Source organism: Trematosphaeria pertusa (assembly GCF_010094035.1).
Source record: "Trematosphaeria pertusa strain CBS 122368 unplaced genomic scaffold BU26scaffold_6, whole genome shotgun sequence".
In the NCBI taxonomy this organism is placed as follows: Eukaryota; Fungi; Ascomycota; class Dothideomycetes; order Pleosporales; family Trematosphaeriaceae; genus Trematosphaeria; species Trematosphaeria pertusa.
In genome coordinates, this window is record NW_022987217.1 from 2,095,510 (window position 1) to 2,116,348 (window position 20,839).

Here is a 20,839-nt window from a genome sequence, read left to right on the forward strand (position 1 = left end):
GGACGTGTAACCTCTGGAAACAAAAATCCTTGTGGGCTTGCGAGTGAACGAACAGTGCGTTGTCAGAGAGGTTACACATTGACAGACGGGTATGAACTGGAGCGGTGAGCTGGAGACTCGATGACGGAGCAGGAAATGGCCGATAAATTTTAATGATCTGATCGTATATTTTTACCCACGGAATTGCCACTCAAAAGCAATATCTTTCAAGCGTATGATGTGATACCCCCGGCATGGGTGTTTGCAGGAGAGTTTTGCCGCGTCGATTGGGCCAAATCGGTGGCTGGCATGTTACACATGGACCTGCGTTACCAGCCCGTCGGTGTGTTCGGGGTTTACCAGTTGGATCGTGTCTTTAGTTTCTCGTTCTGGACAACTTCAATCCAGTAGCCGTCGGGATCTACCGGTTGTCAGTGACGTTACAACAATGTCAGATTATGGAATGCATACCAAGAACGAATGCAATGTTCTTCATCCTGCCGTCGGTGAGCCTCTTCTTCCAGTTGACCTGCTTCTCCTCAAACCGAGCGCATGCCACATCTAGATCATCGACAGAGATGCAAATGTGGCCGAAACCCTGTGGCTCAGCATTGCCGTCGTGATACTTGAAGTCGGCCTCTTTCTCCGTTCCATAATTCCACGTCAGCTCAAGCAAGCCTTCGCGATCCGCCACGGGGTTGACGCCGTTCGGGCTCGTTTCGGGGGCCGGTGCGCCGTACCCCAGAAAGTAGAGGTTAAAGCCGCCGTTCTTGCTCTCGTGCGTGCGCTTAAGCTGCATGCCCATGACATCCTTGTAGAAGTTGAGGGACACCTCGGGATCCTTGACTCGAAGCATCGTGTGGTTCTGCTTTATCAGCGCAACCCTCTATCTGTAGCCTTGCGCACTTACCAAACGATACGTCGCGGTGTCCGACTCCTTTACATTCTCAGTCTCCTCCAGTGGCTTCTGGCCAATGATCTCGACCCAGTAGCCGTCCGGATCGAGCGCAAAGGCAATGTGCCGCATCTTGCCATCCGTTAACTTCTTTTGAAACTTGTATCCCGCATCCTCTATCCGCTGGCACGCAGCCTGAATATTGTCTACCGATATCGCAAGGTGGCCGAACCCCTTTGGCTCCGAATTGCCGTTGTGAATCTTGTACTCCGGGTTGCTCTCGGTGCCGTAGTTGTGCGTAAGCTCGACGATTCCCTCTCGGTCCGTCCAATGGTTGCCGTGCGAAACAGCCTTCGGGCTATCGTATGCGAGGAAGTAGAGGTCGAACTTAGCATCGGGGTTCTCAAGCTTGTTGATAAGCCTCAGGCCTATGAATTCGTAGAACTCGACCGATCGCTTGGGGTCTTTGACCCGGATCCTGTGAGACGTCAATTGCCAGTACACTTTATAGAGTCTCGAGAACTGCGTACATTGAGTGGTTGAGCTTGTACTTGGTTGGGTCGGTTGTCATGCTTGCGAATGTTCTCGAAAGAGTCCGAGGCCTATTGTATGTGGTTGCACGAGCTGCGACTGGGACTGAAAACCTTGTTGTGCTAAGTAGGGCTGGCCGCAAAAGGATCATGGACTTAGGGGGGGATGCTGTGAAGCAATTGGCGAAGAGAGAGGGGAGAGATATCACGTTGGGATTCGAGATAGATGACGTTACCGCCGCTGCCCCTCGTTCGTCGGATAACGAGCCTGCCGGCAGACAGCTGCACCGGCCCTAGCATTGGGTTGTACCATAGCGTGTTCCCCACATGAATGCGCCATCTCAAAGGAGTCGGAATGGAACGGCTACGAAATTCATTTCTGTGAGGCAGCGAAGAAACCTCAGGGCGAGGCCGCCAGCAAGGTGCCAAACGCCGGCGAAACGCCGGTTCACGTGACGCGGCCCGAGCTTGCAACAATCCCTGCTCCGATAAGCATCGGCTTTGGCTCCGTAGCTGACGGCTAGCCCTCTTCGCCCCAAAACGCAACATCATGCCGCACGTCTCAATACACGCTCTTTTCTGCTGTCCAGCACTCGCTCTTGCTCCTGCTATGCTGCACTCCTCTTGACTCTCTTCTCTCACTACGGCAGGTACCCGCCACCCTCGAGCTTGCCAACGTGGCGGGGACCGAAGCCTGCGCACAGACTTCAACATCAAAGGGGAAATTCCTATACCAAGTAGAGGTAGGCATCTCTCCACCAGGGCTCATTGATATCGTTTCGCATATTCCTTTTCGTCTACTCGCTTTCCTGGCTATTGTACAAATTTGCTGTCGCACAAACCTCCTCTCGCCTTTTATGGGCGCATACGATATCTGGACTGTCCTGACGAATCTAAAGTCTTGCTCCAAGCATGCTGAACGCAATCAAGCTCAGCGAGCTGCTCGCCAAAAATGTCGATCCCCAGCTCTATCCACGCATGTTGTAAGCCAATACTTTCTTCTATTCATTATTTCCAGCTGCTCACGTGCTCAGCGTTATGTCGCCCAACGGCACGTTAATGGCGTATTCCACGCCCGTCGACATCAAGGAGCTACGGGACCAAGCCGCTCTCATATCCATGGCGTGGAAGGAGCATGAAGCCAGCCGGAAACTACAAAGCTCAGCCCACGACGGAGCTGAAGACTCTACAGCACCTCTCGAAACGCTCACTATCGAGACGCAGCACAACAATATCATCGTCCGGGCGCTCCAACCGAAGCTGCTACTGGTACTGGTAGGCGGTGTTCCGCCTTCCCGAAAAGCATCATTCAAAATCACCGCCGAAGCACATGGTGACCAGAGGTATCCGGCGTCCGATGTACCCGAGCAACCGCCCGCCAGCCAGCCACAACCCGGCGACTCGTCGGCGGAGAGTTCGTTGCCTTCGGGAGAGGACGGCGCACCCGTGAAACAAAAGGCCGCGTCCATTCTGAGCACTATGAGCCAGCGGGAGAGAGACATCAAAGTTGGCGCGCTCCACATCCAGCGGAAGAAGATTGACGCTTTAACGGACTTCATCCGGGCAGATTTCGATGCGAAGGGCTTTGTAATGCCGGACGATTCTAGCTTTCCTTAGCGAGTAGGGTAGGACCACTCCGGTACCGCATCTCGTTAGTCGTTTGTTTCCGTTTGCTTTTCGCCGCCAAGCGATACATGTAGCTTTTCGTCAATGTTCTAGTTTCCTCGCTGCAAGATTCCCAACGTCTCATTCTTCTTCTGTATACCTGCATGAGCGTATGTATGCATAATAGATTTTATCGTGCGATTGGATCTTTTCCGTTTTAATTCAGGTACGTACTGGGAGGAGGATTTTCTACTTGATTCATGTCATCCATCAACCCCATTTGTGCCCCACGCCATAATGGCTTCACCTTTCATCTAAGTTCAACTTTCAACGATCCAACAACAGTCAAGGCAAGATGCATGGAAGCCCATTTGCGCCACGGAAATCTATGAAAGCGGAACAAGAGCTTCGTCGCTCAGCAAGAGTCAGGGAAAGACAGCCAACAACCCCAAACAACATGTGAACACGTCATCCTTCCTCAAGGCCCCAGCAGCGCCAGGAACCTCAACGAAAAAACAGACGTCCCGAAGGATCTGACAGGTTCCGATACGCGCCGGGCAGGATCCACTCGCCGAGTGGGGCACTCACTGCATCTCCTCATTTTACCCTCAGAGACGGTCGGGTCGGTATAAAGGGGGCACACCTATATACTCTACATGTCCACACACCCAGGTACCTCGCGACACCGCCGGCCTCGGCCCTTGCGGGCTGTCAGAGTATGCAGCCGTCACCCAAGACTCCAGACACAACAGTCAGTGCCTGGCAGCCGGTATGTCAGGCGAGGGACTCAATATCTGTAGGCTTCTTCCGCCCTGGACCCGTTGGATAGAGGCTCCCTACTCTTAGCGATTGGCTCCGTCTAGGTCAACCGGGCTATCAACCACCGCGGGGTCGGGGGTCGGGGAGTGAACCTCCTGCCGTCGAGGGCTGGAATGTGTGGACGGGCCCCGTAGCCCTCGAGCCGGGCGCCGTCGCCGCCGGAGGTCGGTGGGTCGGGGGTCGGGGGTCGGGGGAAGGCGCTGCGCGTAGGAACTGGGCATACAAGAGGTGGTGCAGAGATGTAACGCGAGAGACGAGGCGAAAAGGGAGGAAGTGGGACAAGAGAAGGGTGACGGCCTTGTTGAAGGTCCGTCGAAGGAGACAAGAGATGGGTGGCCGGCTGGCTACAAACTAAGGAGCCGAGTCGGTGCTGTGATGTATAGAAAGGAACAAGAGGTGTGGAACCCAGCAGGCAGAGGGAGTATATATACCCCATGGGGCCCGAGGAGGGCACGGCACGGACGCAGGTACGAGTGGGTCCGCGATGCCGCTATGCAGGTCACGCCCGCAAGGCTGCAAGGCGCGCTAGAGGACTCATTCATCTCCCGTACCACAGTTCTCTGGTCGTCAGCGACCTCAAAGGGCTAGTGCGGCGACTGCGAGCCCCGTCAGGACCGTGCCCTCACTGCTATCGTCGGAAAAGTGGGCCCGGGGTAGCGAGGTCTGGAGTCACACGTCAGAAGAACCATACGATAGTGGGCACGCTTGCCAGCTCTGACGCACTCAGGAGCACAGGCCGGCGATAAGGGAGCTGCTGAGTTAGACGTCACAGGGAGATTGCGTTGAGCCTGGGGGAGATGAGGTATCGTGTGTGGGTCATGCGGCGAAGGGAAACGCCGTTCTGCGATCGCGTTCCTTCCTTCCTTAACGCGCTGTGGGGGTCAGGAGATCGGCCACGAGCGCGCGCCGACGCCCCAGAAGGAAGGAGCGGGAAGGGCAGAGAGGATGCTAGCGTACAAGAGCTATCCCGACGAGTATGCGAGTCCCATGGCGGAGAACGGCACGATACCGTGGGCTGCTGCCTTCTGCACCTACAGCATGAACAACGCCACCGCGACAAGGATGTGCACATGCGTGCGTTGTGCCTCTGGTTTGCAGCACTATGGTGAGGAGAACGAGATTGCAGAAGGGACAGTGCAAGACCGATGCAGGCTGGCATCCAGGACTTGATGACAGGGTTTGACATTTATACTCATGCAGCAATGGCGCCATTCGCTGCTGAGAGCTCATAGTGCGTCGGCGGACATCGAGGTCATACCGGCTGCGAGGTGACAGTGACTGTTTGTGGGGGGGAAGTCGCTGGGGGCATTCACTTGCCACTACTGCCCTGACAGGCATGAACGCCAGCTAGGTCTTGTAGAGGTGTTGTTACGCTAGCACGGTGGTTTTTTACGTTTGAACATCTACTTCTTTGCACATTTCCTGGATAACATTTATTGCGGAAGAGGTTCAGATCTAAATCCGCTGGTGGCTATGACGTCAACTTGTTTAAGAGCATCTTTCTCTCTACTGCAGAGGAAAGCGAAGTCGGCCAGGAAGATAACAGACCGAGAAGGGCAAACACGCATTTGATCTATAAGAAACCACGCTGATCATCCATCTCTAATCCCCACCCATCTCGCCTTCATCACCCATCTAATAAACCTCAAGCACATACCTCCCGTCTTCCTTCAAGGTCTCGATCTCCCTCCTACTATCCACTTTCTTGGGCTTCTCCTCACCCCAATGCTTCGCCTTGTGCTCAACCTCAACCGCCTCCTGCAGCACCTCCGTCACATCCGGGACAGGCCACGTCGGCCCACAAAGATAGAAGCTACCCTCCTTCTGCAGATATGCGCGCCGGACATCCGCCAGCGTCTGCCGCATGCGGTCCTGGATGTAAATCTTCTGCGGCTGGTCGCGAGAGAAGGCCCGGCCGAGCAGCGTGATGATGCCAGCGTCTTGGTACGCTTCCCACTCCTCGCCGTAGAGGTACTCTTCGCGCTGGTGGCGAGAGCCCATGTACAGCAGGACCTCCCCGATTTCGTGGCCGTGTTGCTTTTGGTAGGCGCGCTCTTGGACGAAGGCGCGGAAAGGTGCGAGACCCGTGCCGAGACCGGCCATAATAATGGGCGCGGTGGTCTTCGGCGGAAGTTTCATGACAGAGGGTTTGACGGAAACCGTGACGGGTGCGCCTACCTTGAGGCCGTTGAGGTAGCGCGTTGCTTGACCAAAGCGGTCGCGGCCGCGCGGGTCCACCCAGTTGACGGTGACGATGAGGAGGGAGACGGAGTTGGGAGTGACGTGTTGCGAGGAGGCGATGGAGTACTCGCGGCGCTTCATGGGGCTGACAATGCGGACGATGTCGTGGAAGGAGGGGTGAGCGGAGGGGAAGTCGAGCAGGATGTCTGCATAGGTAACGGTGTCGACCTCAGCACGGCGCTTGAACTCTGTAGCGCCTTCAGGGCTACCGAGCGTAAGCAGCTCCTTCTTTTCATTCTCGTCATCGGCGAACTCTGCAAGCGCCTCGTAGAAGCGCTTGGGCGGTCGGCCAAATATATCTACGTTCTGCAGCAGAGACTGGTACACGGTACGATTGACCAGGACGCTGGGATCCTCGCGAGAAGGCACCTCAACGACCTCTTCAGGGTTGAGGCCGTACCACTTGATGAACTCCTCAACCTCAGCCTTGTCGTTTTCCGCGTGGATACCGAGAGCCTCGCCAATAGCGTACGTAAGACCAGAGTTACCTAGATCGAACTCGATGTGGAAGATGTTTCGGTCGTAGGTGAGTGGCGTGAGACGGCGATGCTCCTTGACATGGACAATGGAGGTCTTAATTCCCAGATCTGGGCGAATCGCATTCGCGGTGCCGTAAGCCTCCTTGAAGGCGAGACCCTTGGCGGCAATAGCCCAGGTCTTGAGCAGAGATGGAGGCTCGGTCTCGGTGCGATCATAGCCGGCGAAGCTGTTCACGTTGACGTCGGAGGGAAGCTGGATGGGCTCTACGTCCTCCTCAACCGTTGCCCAAGCGACCGGCACTTCAATCTCACGAAGGGCCGTTTCTAGTTCCCTGGACAGCTTCTCGAAAATCTCTGGGTTGCCGTTGATGGCAGCCAGCTTGGACAGGCCAGACGTGAGCAGGTCCTCACGCGCAATCTTCAAGAAGGCTATCTGGGTGAGGTACGTCTCCAGGGTCGAGTCTTCGGCAACTGTTTCCGACAGAGTTGGGTCGAGCAAGAAAAGTTCGACGTCCTTGCTCACGATGGCCTTGCGTAAAGCAGGGGAAAGCTTCTTCTCGATGTCTTCGTCCTTTACGCCAGGTAACTTAACGATGATCGAGCTGTCGCACTTGACGCTGTTCAGAATGTCGAACTCCTTCAGAAGCGTCTCGTCACCGATAAAGGTGACATCAGCTTGCTCAACGGAGTACGGCGCCTCTATGGTGTAGGTGGCGTTGCGGATGTCAGTGCGAACAGCGCCTCCGCGCACAAGGTTGTCGTGTCCGGTACGCACGAAGACGTTCTTCGAAGCATCGCTCGAGAAGAGCTTTCCAAGCACAACGGGAGCATTGACAGCTGGCGATTCGTCCAGATCCCAGAACGTATATTGACGGACATCGGCCGTGTTCAGAATATTGACATAGGAGCGGACCTCTTCGGACTGTGTCTTCTCGCCGTAGATCTGCTGGAAGACATCTAGGATGTTGCTCGGGGTCCAGACTTGTTCGCGCGAGTATTTGATGTCTGTGACCGCGATGTTCCTGTCGAAAGCGAACTGGATGGCGGCCAGGACATCAGAGTACAGCCTCGAGTACTCAGCAGGGTCGAACACGGCAGCCTCGTCCTTGACCTGTCCAAGGACTGCGACGTTCTTAGTACTCTTAGGCAGGGTTTCAAGGAAGGCTTCCTCCACGAATGGGCGATACACGCGGACATTGATGACGCCGAGATTGTCGCCGTCCTTCGCAAGCGCGTTGGCGACCTGGGCTGTCAAGGATGCCTCCACGGTACCAAAGACGACCAGGACGGTCTCAGGTTCCTCGTGGCCATAGTAATCGAAGAGCCTATAATCCTCGCCAAACTCATCGTTGAAAGCCTGCAGAAGACGTACGACACGTCCCGCATTGTCCGAATGCTTCTTGTCCACCTCAGAAACGGCCTTCAATACCGCCTGATAGCTGCTATAAAGTCTCGCCTGGTCCAGGGTATCCACTAATCTCGCCGTCTCGCGCCCAACGCTGATACCGTCGTAGGTGTGGAGGGTGGGCAGTACGCTCGAGAGCAAGGTCGCGAAGAGCGACATGTGCTGCGTCTCAAATACAGACGGGCTGCAAACGAGACCGAGCCCCAGATCCTCGGCAAGGGCCAGCGAGGAAACATAGTCCGTCACCAGGCCAGCCTCAGAGTTGGCAGTGTAATCGACAGCGGCAATGTGCGCCGTGAGCGGGTTCGCGACCGAGTAGAGGAGTGAGAGCTGGTCCAGCGCCGGGCGCAAGAAGTGCAGAGTCGCAGAAGACGCGACAATTGACTGCGGGATATGGCGCTTCTTCAGGTCGAAATCTTTGGAGAACATGTACCCCAGCGCAATTGACCCTGCACCATTCCTTGTCTCTAAAGGAGTAACGCCAGTCTGGTATCCGAATGCATTCTTCTCTCCCTTCTCTCGCCAGTCCTTGACTGCCACATCTAGATCGAAGGACTCGGCGGAGTAGGCGAAGATTTTATCGGAGAGCGTATAGGCGACTTGTTGGACGAGCGTCTGCGCGGTGAGATACGTCGGGCCGTTGATTGACTCTAGGGAGATGTCTTGGCCGAACGGTAGGCTCGAGGACTTTTGCGTGAAGCTCTTCGGCTGCTTTCGTTGCTGTTCGGCGCCTTGGCCTGCCGATTCTGTCTGCTGGAAACGCATTTTGGGGGGAAATGCGTTCACGCCTATCGAGCTCTCGAGAAAACTACTCTTTGTGCTGCCCACGAGGCGTGAGAGGAAGTGAGGCCTGGAGTGGGCTTCCTATGCGGTTCCGCGTGGCGGCTCAATCGAAGGAAAAGTGTCTGGACAGAGCGACATCGGCACAAAGAGGGCCGAGGCCAATTTGAAATGCACAATTGCCTCCAGAGGCCATGATTGGCGGGTGAACGGGCATAAGATGGGGTGCGCGTCTGCGTTGAACAAAAAATGTCTCTAGCGTGAAGCACGCAATCCTCGCGTCGAGTTGCGCCTTGCCTCTTATCGCGGAGATAGCACGGCGCTCGGAGATCTGATAACAAGGAACCAGTGGTCCGTGCGCCGTCCTTTCTCCTTTCCCATCTCAAGCTGTCCCCCCTTCTCCGCCCCAGGCCTTAGCATCGCTTCGGTCGCAGGTTATCCCCGGATCCGGCTCGTCTTTTGCAGAATAGAGCACACCATGGCACAAGTGCTCTTAGACTGTACGGACTTTTTTTTCGACGCCGCTTCGTCGAGCTGTCGCTCCTCCTCCTCTGTCTATGTCAACTTCCCCGGCTTGAAGATCCGATATCTAGAGCCTTCGCAGGAAATGCGCCATGATTCTTGTTGCTTTGGAGGCTCTTCGGCTCTGAGGTTAGCCGAGTTCATGCCATCAGGCTTTCGGAATATGCTGACCTCGTGCAAGTCACCCATCTGCGAACGTGGAGGCTCTTCGCGCCGCTAATAATCTAGAGCAGGTAGCAATCAATAGCAGCTAGTAGTCGCCTCATCCAAAGCAGTCTTTCAGCGAAGGACAAATACGTTTCGGCGTCTTCCCATCGCCACCCATACGCCACCATCATCAGCCAGCGCGTTGCCAGTGCATCGTCCGGCGTCAGGGCTTCTGGTCGGTAGCATTCGCTTCCAGGAAAGCCTTTGGTCCCAGGGCTCGGGACGGTAGTGATCTCGCTCTTGCAAAACTTCCGCAGGACGGCGCTTGGGGGTGGCAGTGAACTTTGTCGCCATCCACCTTCGAACAAGCAGACACCGCGAATTTTTCATAGTATCGATTTATTTGGGAACCCGTGAGAACCTGGATGGATTCCTGTCGCTCACACAAGAGGACCGATTTCGCTGCAGAAAAATGGCCAACTTGCAACGTAGTGGCGTTTTCCTTCTAGCTCCTCATCTTTTTCGTCCTCACCTTTTGATTTACTGATCACCGGGCCATTAGGCGGCTTTAATACTTCGATATCGTGCCCAAGGGGTGACACTTTTCTCTCGCGGCTCTCGCAAATGAGGTGGGCAATTGTTACTCGTAACCCGCAAAAGCCAGTAGCAATTCGCGAATTTCCGTACCGTTCAATATACTCCAAACCCAGGACGCCCCTGCGCCAAGTCAACACAGCTAAATTATATGCAACCCTTTTCCACGGCATATATTGCACGATAATCTTCTAGAAGACGCGCAGAAGCCAGCGATATTGGCCATTTAACGCTTGCGGCTAAAGGACCGCCGGCCCGCCCCCTCGCCAAACCCCACGGACAGGGAACTTCCACCTTACACGATATCCTGGAATATTAGGGGAAAGGTTCCAGCACTCTCTGGGTATTTTCGCACAAAGCAAATGGCACTTGCGCTGGGGACGGGACGGGTACGTCCACTCTCCGCCTCCGATAGTCTCCTACCTAGCCTCAGGGGAAATCCCATGTTTAATATCGTTCTCCCTGGACTTTGAGGCCAATTTTGATACTAAGATCTCTTAACGCTCGGCCGTTATTTGCATCGAGATTGGGCGATAAGGAAACGGAAGACTCGTGCTGGAGGTGAAGTCTAGGTATGCTTCCGCCGGGGAGCATATAAGGTTGTTAAGATCACCAGGACCATCCCCACTGCGATATTCACTCTCTCTTAATCCCTTGCAGAGCTCCATTGAGCCAACAGTGCATCCATGGCTCGCACCGCCTTCCTCTCCTCGGCCCTCTTCGCGGCCACAACCCTCGCCCAAGTCCCCGGCCCATATACCCCCGAAGTCCACCCAGCCCTCACATCCTACAAATGCACCACATCCGGAGGCTGCAAACCCGCCAACAGCTCCATTGTCCTGGACTCCGCCTACCGCTGGCTGCACAACGTCGACGGCTACACCAACTGCGTGACTAACGGCTTCAACTCGGAGTTCTGCCCGGACGTCGAGACGTGCGCGAAGACGTGCTCGCTCGAGGGCGTCGATTATCCGAGCTATGGTATTCGCACGAGTGGCGACGCGCTCACGCTAAGTATCTACAAGACGGATCCGGCGACGAATGTTACGACGTTGAGTAGCCCGCGCGTGTATTTGCTGGAGGACGATGAGACCTATGAGGCTTTTAAGCTGCTGAATAAGGAGTTCTCGTTTGATGTCGATGTGAGCAAGGTACCCTGTGGGATTAATGGCGCCCTGTACTTCAGTGAGATGAACGAGAAGGGCGATCGGAATGAGTTGAACAAGGCTGGTGCGAAATACGGAACGGGTTACTGCGATGCCCAGTGCCCATCGCAGAACTTCATCAAGGGAGTCGTACGTATCCACCGAGCTAAGCAGACCTGTACTCCGCTAACGCACTAGCAGGCCAACCTCAACGGCACATACGGAGCCTGCTGCAACGAAATGGACATCTGGGAAGCCAACCGCGCCGCCACCGCCTACACACCGCATCCCTGCGACGCCATCGAAGTCCGCGCCTGCAGTGGCGCTGAATGCGGCAACGGCGACAACCGCTACAGCGGCGTATGTGACAAAGACGGCTGCGACATTAATCCGTACCGCAACGGCAACAAAGCCTACTACGGCTACGGCGCCAACTACACTGTCGACACGACCAAGCCGTTCACCGTCGTCACGCAGTTTCTGACCACGGATGGGACCGGCAACGGCACGCTGAAAGAGATCCGCCGCCTCTATGTCCAAAACGGAAAGGTTATCCAGAACGCAAAGGTCAATGTTCCCGGTCTTGATCCTGTCGATTCTATGACGGATGCGTACTGCGTCGCGCAGAAGAAAGTGTTCGGCGGTACGGACGACACCGCGTGCCAGGGCGGCCTGAAGACTATGGGCGAGGCGATTGGTCGCGGTATGGTTCTGGCGTTCGCTATCTGGGACGATGCGGGTAGCTATATGGGATGGCTTGATCAAGACCCATTCCCCGCTGATGCGGATTCGAGCCAGCCTGGTGTTGGGCGGGGACCGTGTCCGACGACGGGTGGGAGGCCAGCCGACCTGATTAAGCAGTATCCTGATGCGGCGGTCGTCTTCTCGAATATCAGGAGCGGAGATATTGGGTCGACGTATTCGAATAGCACGATGGTGCGGAGGTCTGTGAGGCGGTACTAGGGAGCGGGGGTATAGAGACGAGGATGACGGAGGCATGTACATAGGATCTGTTGCTAGGTGTTGTCGACCTGTATATATTTATGAGATTGTGTAAAAATGGCTCGGAAGAGAAATTTCGTGCTGTGTCTAATGAATGCTTGCTGAAAGTGTGTGCATCTGTTCGGAGTGCTACTTGTGTCTGGTCGCTACAGCTACCAAATGTTGACCTGCGTCACTTAGTCGCCAACGCCGACTAACATCTGCACCAACTGCTGACTGTGAACATAGACGCATCGACCAAGCCATGAATGCTGATGCCCTCATAAGCTGAAGCCCAATCGATATCGCAATCCTCTCTAGACATATTTCGCCGCCAAAATGCAGGACCAGACCCTCTCGAGGTCTGTGCGCGCACAACATCGGACGTCACGGAGGCGGAGCTAGACAGCATGGAGCGGCTGATGCGGTGGGAGTATACACGCGGGAGAGCATTGAAATACGGGAGGGGGGAATCGGTACCGGCTCCTACGAGGAATGCGTTCATAAATGCATGCCACGAGTGGTCCTGAAATATTCGATAGCTTCGATCGGCCTCGGGGCGTTGGCAAGGATAGAGTTTCCAGGGGGAGAAAGGACCTGTGTGATGTCCTCAGCGCAGCCTCAACCGTTTATGGCACCTTGGCGACTCCAGGAAGATATGAATGGTTCACACCCTTGCTGAACATTGGCATCCCCCGTCTTGAATGTAGCATGTAGCCAAGGTCTTTGATCCGGAGCGTGCATCCGGCGAGTGGCATAGCAAACCTTGGGAGAACCGTGGCCACTGCATAGCATTGACCGCTCCGCTGTTTGTAGATCCAGTCCATTGCCCCTTGCCACCATTGCAGGGAGACATGCCATCGTAGCCCGCCCGCTGCCATCCGCCGTCGCCGGTGAATAGTCTGCCTTTACAATCCTCCCAGTTCTTGCCACAGGCCGCCGCTAAGCCGTAGATCTCAGTGTTTCCCAGAGTTTCTCTGTAGTCTTTCTCCTTCACCTCCCCTGCCCCGCTGCCAGCCGCTAGCCCGTTGCCTTTCGCAGCAGCCTCTATATAAGCACGTCCGCCGCTCCGCTCTCTTCTCTTTCTCCTCACCCCGACAACAATTTTCTTGCTTGCCCCGACAGCAGCTCTCTTCTTTCTCTCCCACACAATCTCAGGAAGCGCCAGGCCCTCCGAACCTGGCAGGGCTTGACTCGCTTCCGACAGTCGAACTCTCCGTGGCGCTGGCCAACAACCAGGAACTCTGGTACTCTCCAGAGCGCTTCGATCGCCTCAGCACCCCCAGGTTTCTCGACTCTGACGACGACCTGCCCCCAGCTTCTCCTCCCTCTCACATCAATCCCCGCATGTCGGACAGCGCCGCGCCGCCAGCAGAGTCTCAGCAAGCATCTCCGCGCAACCACTCCAACATTCGCACGTACTTCGACGCCGAACCGCAACAAGAGGTATGTACTCCGCTCCGCTCTGTCGCAAGTGAATTGACTAACGGCTTCATATAGGTCAACATGAATTATGACTCTGCCACACCGAAGCAAGAGTACCAGGGGGAGGCCGAGGGCGTCGACACCACGTCCCCACCCAACAACAATCTCACTCGCCGTGAGTCTAGTGACGACGATGTTCCCCTCATCAATACCCGCTCTCTTCGTCACTCGACTTCGAACACCATGACCACCACTCGTGACCGCCTCCCGGCTCGTGTGCCTGCCAAGGAGTCTCCCAAGGAGCCTGAGAAGTACCGCAAGAAACCGGGTCCGAAGGCGTGGGCTGCCAAGCCTATTGCGAAGAATGACATGGCTGCTAAGATGGAGGTTATCCGCGAGATCGAGAAGCTCTGGGGCAAGAACTTCATCAAGGCATACATCCCCAAGTGCCATCGCCCCCTCGTCAAGCGTCGCAAGGGCGGCAAGCGCTCCATGTTCCGCAATCACGAGACCGATCCCAAGAAATGGCTTCCGTCTGTGCTCAAGGCTGTTCTCATGATCGCTAAGTTGACCAACGACAAGGCGTGGCTCAAGAAGGCGATGGGTGAGGTCGTTCGCTACCGCATCAAGCACACCGGCAACCGCAAGCCACAGCTCGTCACCACCGACTTCGACGTCATCGAGGATATGTGCGTTAAGGGCTGGACCGTTGATGTGAGCTTCCAGATTCGATACAAGCACCTCCTCATGAACCAGCCGAAGGGCCAGGAAGAGACCGACTCGGACATTGAGCACATTCTGCATGCTGGCTCCGGACATGAGGACGGTAGTGAGGAGGAAGACAATGGGGGCGTCTACGATGATGAGGACATGGACGGCATGGATGAAGATGGCGATGAAGTCGACGATGACATGGATCAGGATCTCTCGGGCTCATACCTCCACAAGAGCGGCTACACCCAAGCTGCTCCGCACTATCCTCCCAAGATCCAGCAGCCAACGCAGGCCAAACAACCAAAGCCGGCGAAGCAGCCTAAACAGCCAGAGCAGCAGCAGTGGAACCCCTATGGAATGGGTTATGGTCCTCCCGGCATGAACGGACGCGGTGGTCAGGTGAACGGCTATGGCCCTACGATGAACCCATATGGTCCACCGATGAACGGTTGGCCTCTGGGGATGTATGGCTATGGGCCGTACGGCGGCTATGGTCCCCAGTATCCCGGCAAGCATCCGGGTGCTCCAGGTCACCAAGGCATGCCTCCGTTCAACCCGCACCATCCCATCACCCCACCCTCGAGCTTCGCAGAGTCCAACGGTCGCGGGGGTTATGACAACGTTCATGCCCCGAGCCACAACCAAACCCATCGCGGCCGCTTCTCCCCGTTTGGTCAGGGCAAGCGTGGGCGCGGCAGCATGCAAGATCAGACCCCGGCTAGTGCCCTCTCCCGTCTCGACATGGAGTCGCCGCCACCTTCGAGCCCACTCGAGGATGTTAAGCCTAGGGTTAAGCGCGAGCCGAACTCCGAGAGCCGCGCTATCATGATCGACGACGATGATGGCCCTACCAACGACTTGAGTGGAGCGCAGTATGAGGAGATGGATGAGGACGAGCTTATGGCTCAGGCGGCCGTGGTTGAGGTGGAGCACAAGCGTGCGATGCTGCAGCTCCAGCTCGCTCAGCGCAAGAAGAACAAGGGAAAGGGCGCGCCTCGCCAGTCCATGTAATCGGCTTGGGCTCGACGACTCAGGCGCCTTGACTCCTTGCTCTCTCGATGGTGCAGGACATCTGGGTCGGCAATTGGAGGGTGACGGTTCTTTGATCCATATGATTCGCGGTGTATAGCCGCACTTGATGTTTCGCGATCCTCCACTAGTTCCAGAACATTGCAAAAGTTTCGTGAGAGGTGGCTTGGCGTTGGTTCAGGGAGCGGGAGCTGGATAGATTTCGCCTCATTGGTTTGGCATCAGCCTTGGAAGGTAGCATGCCCGTAATGGATGTCTTGATACAGGCTGCTCTATCCCTGATTGAAAGTGATGTAAATATTGAGGCAATTCCGGAACCCTTGACCCAATGGATGGTAGAACACCTTTGACAGCCTTCCGACTGGAGAATGACCACGTACTGAGGCCCAGAAGCTCTGGAGGAAATAGTGTCGTTGAATGTTGAATGACAGAAACTGGCTCCATGTGCCGTGCGCCTCCCACTAACGCGAACCGCTTCTTGAAGAATACTAAATACGGATTGCGAACCGGCGGGAAGGCACGGCGTGTGGGACAGCAGGTGTTGTGGTCCCCAGTTGCTTCGCTTGGTTCACGGTAATCCTATATCTGAAGCTCTCTAGCAGGCTATTCTTCGCTGCCACCATATCCACCTGGTCTTGGTTCAACGTTATAGACTGCTGGGATCCCCTCAATATTAGCCTCGTCAGACGGTAGGGCGCAGCGGCTAGGCACGGCTCCTTCGTAGACATGGCTTCTCGGTGCGACTGACGATGAAGCCTGTCGAATCTTTTGGTTCACCCAGGGATCGCCAGCCGACGATTGTTCTTGCGGCTCATGCAATTCTGTCTTTTTCGGCTGGTAACTGCGCCTCGATGGCAAGGCATGTGTGACGGCGGTTATTCTTTCTCCCATAGCAAATGGCAAACTCATGAGCAGAGCTCTCATACGGGACCTCCCAGGCTCTTTCACATCTTTTGAACAGTATTGCTGGCATCCGATATCTCCTCTGGGCTTTGCGTGCACTGCGACCGACGGCAGAACGGCTTGTGCACACAATATCCAATTGCACATCTCGGTGGGCTTTCATGGCTGGCGGTAGGGCCACAATTGAAGCCCCTCTCAATAGGATGTGTTTCTCAGCCCCCGAGATCCCCACAAGTTATGGCTGCACCCGACGGTAAGGTACATTCGTAGACGGTGTGCTTTGCTTCTCATGACTGACGGCAAGGGCATGTTTCGAAGCTCCTCAGGGGCCCCAAGACTTTGCCTGGGGCTGCCATTGTCCCCAGAACCCCACAGCTTTAACGACGGCAAGCGGCCGAGTAGAAGGTTTGTGACTGGCGGAAACCACAGTCGTCTGATTAGAAAAAGAGTGATGCTGGTAGACACAAGATGTGAGCGTGTGGATGAGGTTGTTGAACAAAAGGTTGGCGTTGTTACCTAAGCACTTACCGCGGGGCTAACCTGCATGCAGTATCGCTTGTGAACGCACGGCCGTCTCTTGGCAACCTTGACACCGTCTCATCCCATCGCAAACTCGCCCTTCCTCCACTTCTTCACTTTCCATCATCCGCTCACTGAAACCGGCTCGAGTCGTCCGTTAGAGAAATGGCTGCAACACTTTCAGGAGCATATAACGTGTTTGTAACGTTCTTACCGAGCTCCTTCGGGTGATCCAGACGTGGTGACAATCGAAAGCATGAGGAGGAAGATATCGTTCCTTCTGGAAATTGTCCGCACTGAAAGAATCTACCTATTTCGAACATAGTCCGTTTTCTCTTCCAGTTACTCCTAGACGGCCACGGATTTGCCGCTTTCCCCTCACCGCTGTCGGCGCCAGTTGACATGACTGGAGAGGGAACGACCACTGTTTGGGGAGGACACGAGTGTCACGCTAGGGAAGCTTTATCCAGGAGGCCTTTCGAGGATCTTTCACATTACAAACCGGCAAGCTATCTGAGTTTTCAAGAGTTTCTCCGGTGCATGAAATACTACGGGAGCATCATTTGGCCTCAGGATTCTCGATATATATTACAGTCTTCCCGAAACGTACTCCGCCACCACAAACGTCACATCATAACAATACCAGCTTTTCAAAAGCTTCGCATAGGTGCACCAGATGTATATGTAGCGTTTTTGGTATTCGGACTCCTTGGCATATTGGATGATCTCTAGAAGGGAGCAAGACAGTTCAGTGACAGGCGTAATCGGCTCACGCCAAGATACGCTATGCCTCTTCTAGGGTCGACCGTTTGCTACGACTTCGTCAACGCGTCACGGCTAGCAAATCCAGAGTCTAGAGTACCACTGGACCTTTCTTGTTTTCTCTCTACACTGCAACAAAATGGATCGCTTGCCAAGCCAAGGGATAGGTGCACCACAAGATGGAGAACGCGCGGAGCGCATCGCAGAGTGAGTGAGGGCAGTCTCTTCAATTTCTTGCCGCTGACGTTCTTGCAGTCTGATTACCGAGCTGTCCGCCCGCAAGATACGATACAAATTGACGCGCCAGGAGTAAGCCGTGTCTTGCAGCTTCAGTCCTCACGATTTCAACGTCTAACAACCTGTAGTCCCAGATGGAGTATAGCCGTTGCTGGATCTCGAGGCCGCATCTTGAAATCAATACGGAGGGAAATAAGGAAGTTATACCGGTAGGGCTGTCAGCTTTATATTTGTTCTTATGCTAACGTTCCAAGCATGCTGGACAAAGAAATACAAGGGTTCTCCCAAGCCTGGAACTTGCGATTCGGCAACATGATTCTGGCGAAATGCCCGCGAGAAATTAGAGACGTGGTTTACGGCTACCTATACGAGGCTGTTAAACCGCTACCGCTGGTACAGAATAGCGCATGCACGACAGGGACCGCACATCCCATGATCCAGAACTTGTGTTTACCTCACTATATGGATCCCAACTACATGGGTGTCCAGTTTTCTCGGGAGATGGCGGCATTCTGGCACGAAAAGACCAGCTTCACGATCTACGACTATCGCCTTCTCGAGTTGTTCATCAAGCATGATGTCGGACTGCTCCACCATCTTGACCCCCGACTGGCTTTTCCGCCCGCAGTACATATTCGCCGCTTAGACTTACACCTTTTCTTTGACGTCGAGAGTCACAAAATCACTAAGGACAACCGAGAACGTCTACAAGGCTCCAGAGAGGCGCTCCGACATGTCCTAAGCATCGAACGAAAACCCAACTTTCAGCTCACTCTCGTCATGCACACGACGCATCGTCGCTCTATTAAGCACTATCTGAGAAATATGTTCCCGTTGATATATGAGTTCAAACGGGCAGGGATGTTGGTGGATGTCCGGGAGGTTAGAACAATGGCGGGTTCGAAGCCTCTGACTACAGATTGGACGTACCGATTCAAGTGTTCGGAAGAGACTTGGGTCAAGAGAGAGGCTGCACGTGTCAGGCAGAAGAAGAACAGGAAGAAGAAGAAGAGTACCGAGAGCTAAGACCCCTGCTTAGAAAATTGACCGGTCAACAGGGGGCGGTGGAGATGGTCTCCTTTTGACTGTGACTTTTCTATTACAACTGATTATCTACGGAGCAATGATTGAAATTTCCGTTCAAAACCAGTCGATGCCCTTCCAAATCTATGCACGTCTCATCAAGACTGACATTCCTCCACCGCATGCCTCAGACGCTTATTCGCGACCGTGACGCCCATTTCAGCTATCCTATCAGCGGCATCGTAGAATTTCCTCACGCAATCGGCGCCGGCTTCCTCCCTTACTCCTATCGCGATCGCTTCGAGCGCGTCCCGCACTTCCGCTATGCCAGTCTTGACTACACTGGGGACCTCAGCTACTATGGAATTATAAACCTGAAGCTCGTTGTCCCAGCGTCTGAGTCGTTCGCTCCGCCCGTCTTGAGCCCTTGCATAGGCAAGCTCCTCTTTCGGCGGCAATAGGTCGTTCACCGCCTTGAACATTCCCGTCAAATCACGACGAAGGGCGCTCGCTTTGGCCTCTTCATTCCCGTTCCCGTATACAGCTCTATCAAAATCGATTACGCGAATAGGCGGAAAGGAATGCCGTCGGTCTGATGCCTCCTTCGGGGGGATTTCCACGAGGAGATTATTCTGGTAAAAGTCGCCATGGGCTACGCCACAAGTGTTGTGGAGGTGCTCCAGCATGTGGAGGCTTTCGAGGAAGACGTGGGCCCGGAAATATTCAAGCATCGCATCGTCCGCAACCTTCTTGAGCTCGGTGAAGAAGTTCGTCAACGTAATACTCGGCTCGACGGTCCCCATGACGAACCACGATACTTTGGAATTGGCGTCGTCCTCCTTCGATGAGCTCTTCTCGAAATCCACAGTGGGGAGAAAGTTCCTCCGTGCACTCGCATCACCCGGCAAACTTTCGAAGCTTGCGCGGACGGCTTCGAGACTTCGTACTTCGTTCGCGATCATTTTGCGGTTGCCATCGCTCGCTACTTTCGGTATCTTGACAGCGAGCAGCTTTTGACGTAATTTGTGGATCTCGTCAGCTGATACTGATGCGGCGTCTTTTTGTCGAAGGCAATAACACGTCAGCCCGGTGAGGCCACGGTCATTTATCATGCCCACGGTGATATAGTTCTTGAAGAACTCGGCGAGGAATGGATGTAAGTTGGTTGGAATGTCTTCGCCCATGATGTGGCTAGGCAAAGAGGTCTGTGGGCGATTTTGGGAAAGCGTAACAGGCCAGAACCCAGGGAAAAAAGGGGTATTTGAAAGAGCCAAGTTGTGCCTATCTTTACAATGTACTGTGGAAGAAGGGAGAGTGGAATATTAGGTCCTAATTCCCAAATTTATATTCTACTGTTATTCATACACAATGGACTCAATGACCAGCGGACTCAATGCATGACTGCACAAGAGTCATGCGGAATGAGCCATAATTCGGCAAACGTGCTGCGTCCATGTGCGGAATAACCGTAATAACCTCACGAGACCGTCTCGAAAGATCATCAAGCAGGTACTCTGTCATCCGTTCTGGTCACGGCGAGATTTCTCGTCCGGTCTCTGCTATCTGAGTAGATTATTCGTCTCCAGGCAGAATAGTAGAGGCAGTATAGCTTCCATACAATGCTCGATCTTCGAATTTCGTGGTCGTGCTGGCCAGCCACACTACTGCTTGACTACGGCAGTAAGGCATAGCTCAAAACTGCGCCAGTGCCAGATAGTCAAGATTGCCTCCGGGTTCGTGACCGAGTATAGCAGAGATGTATCGTAAGCAGCGGATATGCCTGGTGGAAAATACTTAAAGTCCCAGCAGTGAGACCAAAGAAAGTGATGCGAAGACTTCGAATGTGCTCGTACGGTAGCCAGCTAGCTGAAGGGTATCCGCTGTGAGGAACATCTCTCAGGCGGCCTAAGCCACATATATTGGACGTAATACTAGACGGTATTCGGTTAAAAAAAAGCTTATCCATCTTCTTGGTCATTTGCGTTTCGATGAGGTGTAATTGAAGGTATTAAGGCATGGACAGCGGTTGATGAAAGTTCCGATTGCGTTGACCACGTGGAGTCTCTAGTAACCTCGTGTTTGAAGTTTCGAAGATACAGACTTCA

At 54.5% G+C, this 20,839-nt stretch overlaps 10 protein-coding genes across 10 annotated transcripts; 4 read left to right on the forward strand and 6 right to left on the reverse strand.

Moving 5' to 3' along the window:
- Positions 1–335: 335 nt before the first annotated feature.
- BU26DRAFT_424801 (glyoxylase I) lies at positions 336–1,445 on the reverse strand (the record flags this gene model as incomplete). The annotated part of the gene is made up of 4 exons (XM_033823588.1): positions 336–400; positions 451–844; positions 890–1,352; positions 1,405–1,445. The coding sequence occupies 4 exons, from the start codon at positions 1,443–1,445 to the stop codon at positions 336–338; spliced, it is 963 nt and encodes a 320-aa protein (XP_033685347.1).
- BU26DRAFT_300239 (uncharacterized protein) lies at positions 1,251–2,412 on the reverse strand. Its single transcript, XM_033821770.1, has 2 exons — positions 1,405–2,412; positions 1,251–1,338 (listed from the first exon to the last, which is right to left on the reverse strand). Exon 1 carries the CDS (start codon positions 2,116–2,118, stop codon positions 1,561–1,563), a length of 558 nt encoding a protein of 185 aa, XP_033685348.1. The 5' UTR covers positions 2,119–2,412; the 3' UTR covers positions 1,251–1,338; positions 1,405–1,560.
- On the forward strand, positions 2,218–3,445 carry BU26DRAFT_300222 (uncharacterized protein). Its single transcript, XM_033821769.1, has 2 exons — positions 2,218–2,387; positions 2,439–3,445. The coding sequence occupies exons 1-2, from the start codon at positions 2,317–2,319 to the stop codon at positions 3,019–3,021; spliced, it is 654 nt and encodes a 217-aa protein (XP_033685349.1). The 5' UTR covers positions 2,218–2,316; the 3' UTR covers positions 3,022–3,445.
- Positions 3,446–4,429: 984 nt separating this feature from the next.
- BU26DRAFT_300099 (uncharacterized protein) lies at positions 4,430–5,239 on the reverse strand. The gene has a single exon (XM_033821767.1). The coding sequence runs from the start codon at positions 5,012–5,014 to the stop codon at positions 4,595–4,597; it is 420 nt and encodes a 139-aa protein (XP_033685350.1). The 5' UTR covers positions 5,015–5,239; the 3' UTR covers positions 4,430–4,594.
- A 7-nt stretch (positions 5,240–5,246) lies between these two features.
- Positions 5,247–8,953, reverse strand: BU26DRAFT_518742 (uncharacterized protein). The gene has a single exon (XM_033828885.1). It carries the CDS (start codon positions 8,716–8,718, stop codon positions 5,464–5,466), a length of 3,255 nt encoding a protein of 1,084 aa, XP_033685351.1. The 5' UTR covers positions 8,719–8,953; the 3' UTR covers positions 5,247–5,463.
- Positions 8,954–10,404: 1,451 nt separating this feature from the next.
- BU26DRAFT_455942 (glycoside hydrolase family 7 protein) lies at positions 10,405–12,146 on the forward strand. The gene is made up of 2 exons (XM_033824897.1): positions 10,405–11,291; positions 11,343–12,146. Exons 1-2 carry the CDS (start codon positions 10,683–10,685, stop codon positions 12,102–12,104), a joined length of 1,371 nt encoding a protein of 456 aa, XP_033685352.1. The 5' UTR covers positions 10,405–10,682; the 3' UTR covers positions 12,105–12,146.
- Positions 12,147–14,910: 2,764 nt separating this feature from the next.
- On the forward strand, positions 14,911–15,639 carry BU26DRAFT_518745 (uncharacterized protein). The gene has a single exon (XM_033828886.1). The coding sequence runs from the start codon at positions 14,961–14,963 to the stop codon at positions 15,270–15,272; it is 312 nt and encodes a 103-aa protein (XP_033685353.1). The 5' UTR covers positions 14,911–14,960; the 3' UTR covers positions 15,273–15,639.
- A 242-nt stretch (positions 15,640–15,881) lies between these two features.
- Positions 15,882–16,425, reverse strand: BU26DRAFT_518746 (uncharacterized protein). Its single transcript, XM_033828887.1, has one exon. The coding sequence runs from the start codon at positions 16,338–16,340 to the stop codon at positions 15,894–15,896; it is 447 nt and encodes a 148-aa protein (XP_033685354.1). The 5' UTR covers positions 16,341–16,425; the 3' UTR covers positions 15,882–15,893.
- A 1,104-nt stretch (positions 16,426–17,529) lies between these two features.
- On the forward strand, positions 17,530–18,815 carry BU26DRAFT_300390 (uncharacterized protein). The gene is made up of 4 exons (XM_033821771.1): positions 17,530–17,681; positions 17,730–17,783; positions 17,840–17,920; positions 17,966–18,815. Exons 1-4 carry the CDS (start codon positions 17,614–17,616, stop codon positions 18,735–18,737), a joined length of 975 nt encoding a protein of 324 aa, XP_033685355.1. The 5' UTR covers positions 17,530–17,613; the 3' UTR covers positions 18,738–18,815.
- Positions 18,816–20,023, reverse strand: BU26DRAFT_594169 (uncharacterized protein; the record flags this gene model as incomplete). The annotated part of the gene is made up of 1 exon (XM_033834896.1): positions 18,816–20,023. A coding segment is annotated over one exon (1,131 nt), but the record flags the coding sequence as incomplete, so codon positions are not given.
- Positions 20,024–20,839: the final 816 nt, after the last annotated feature.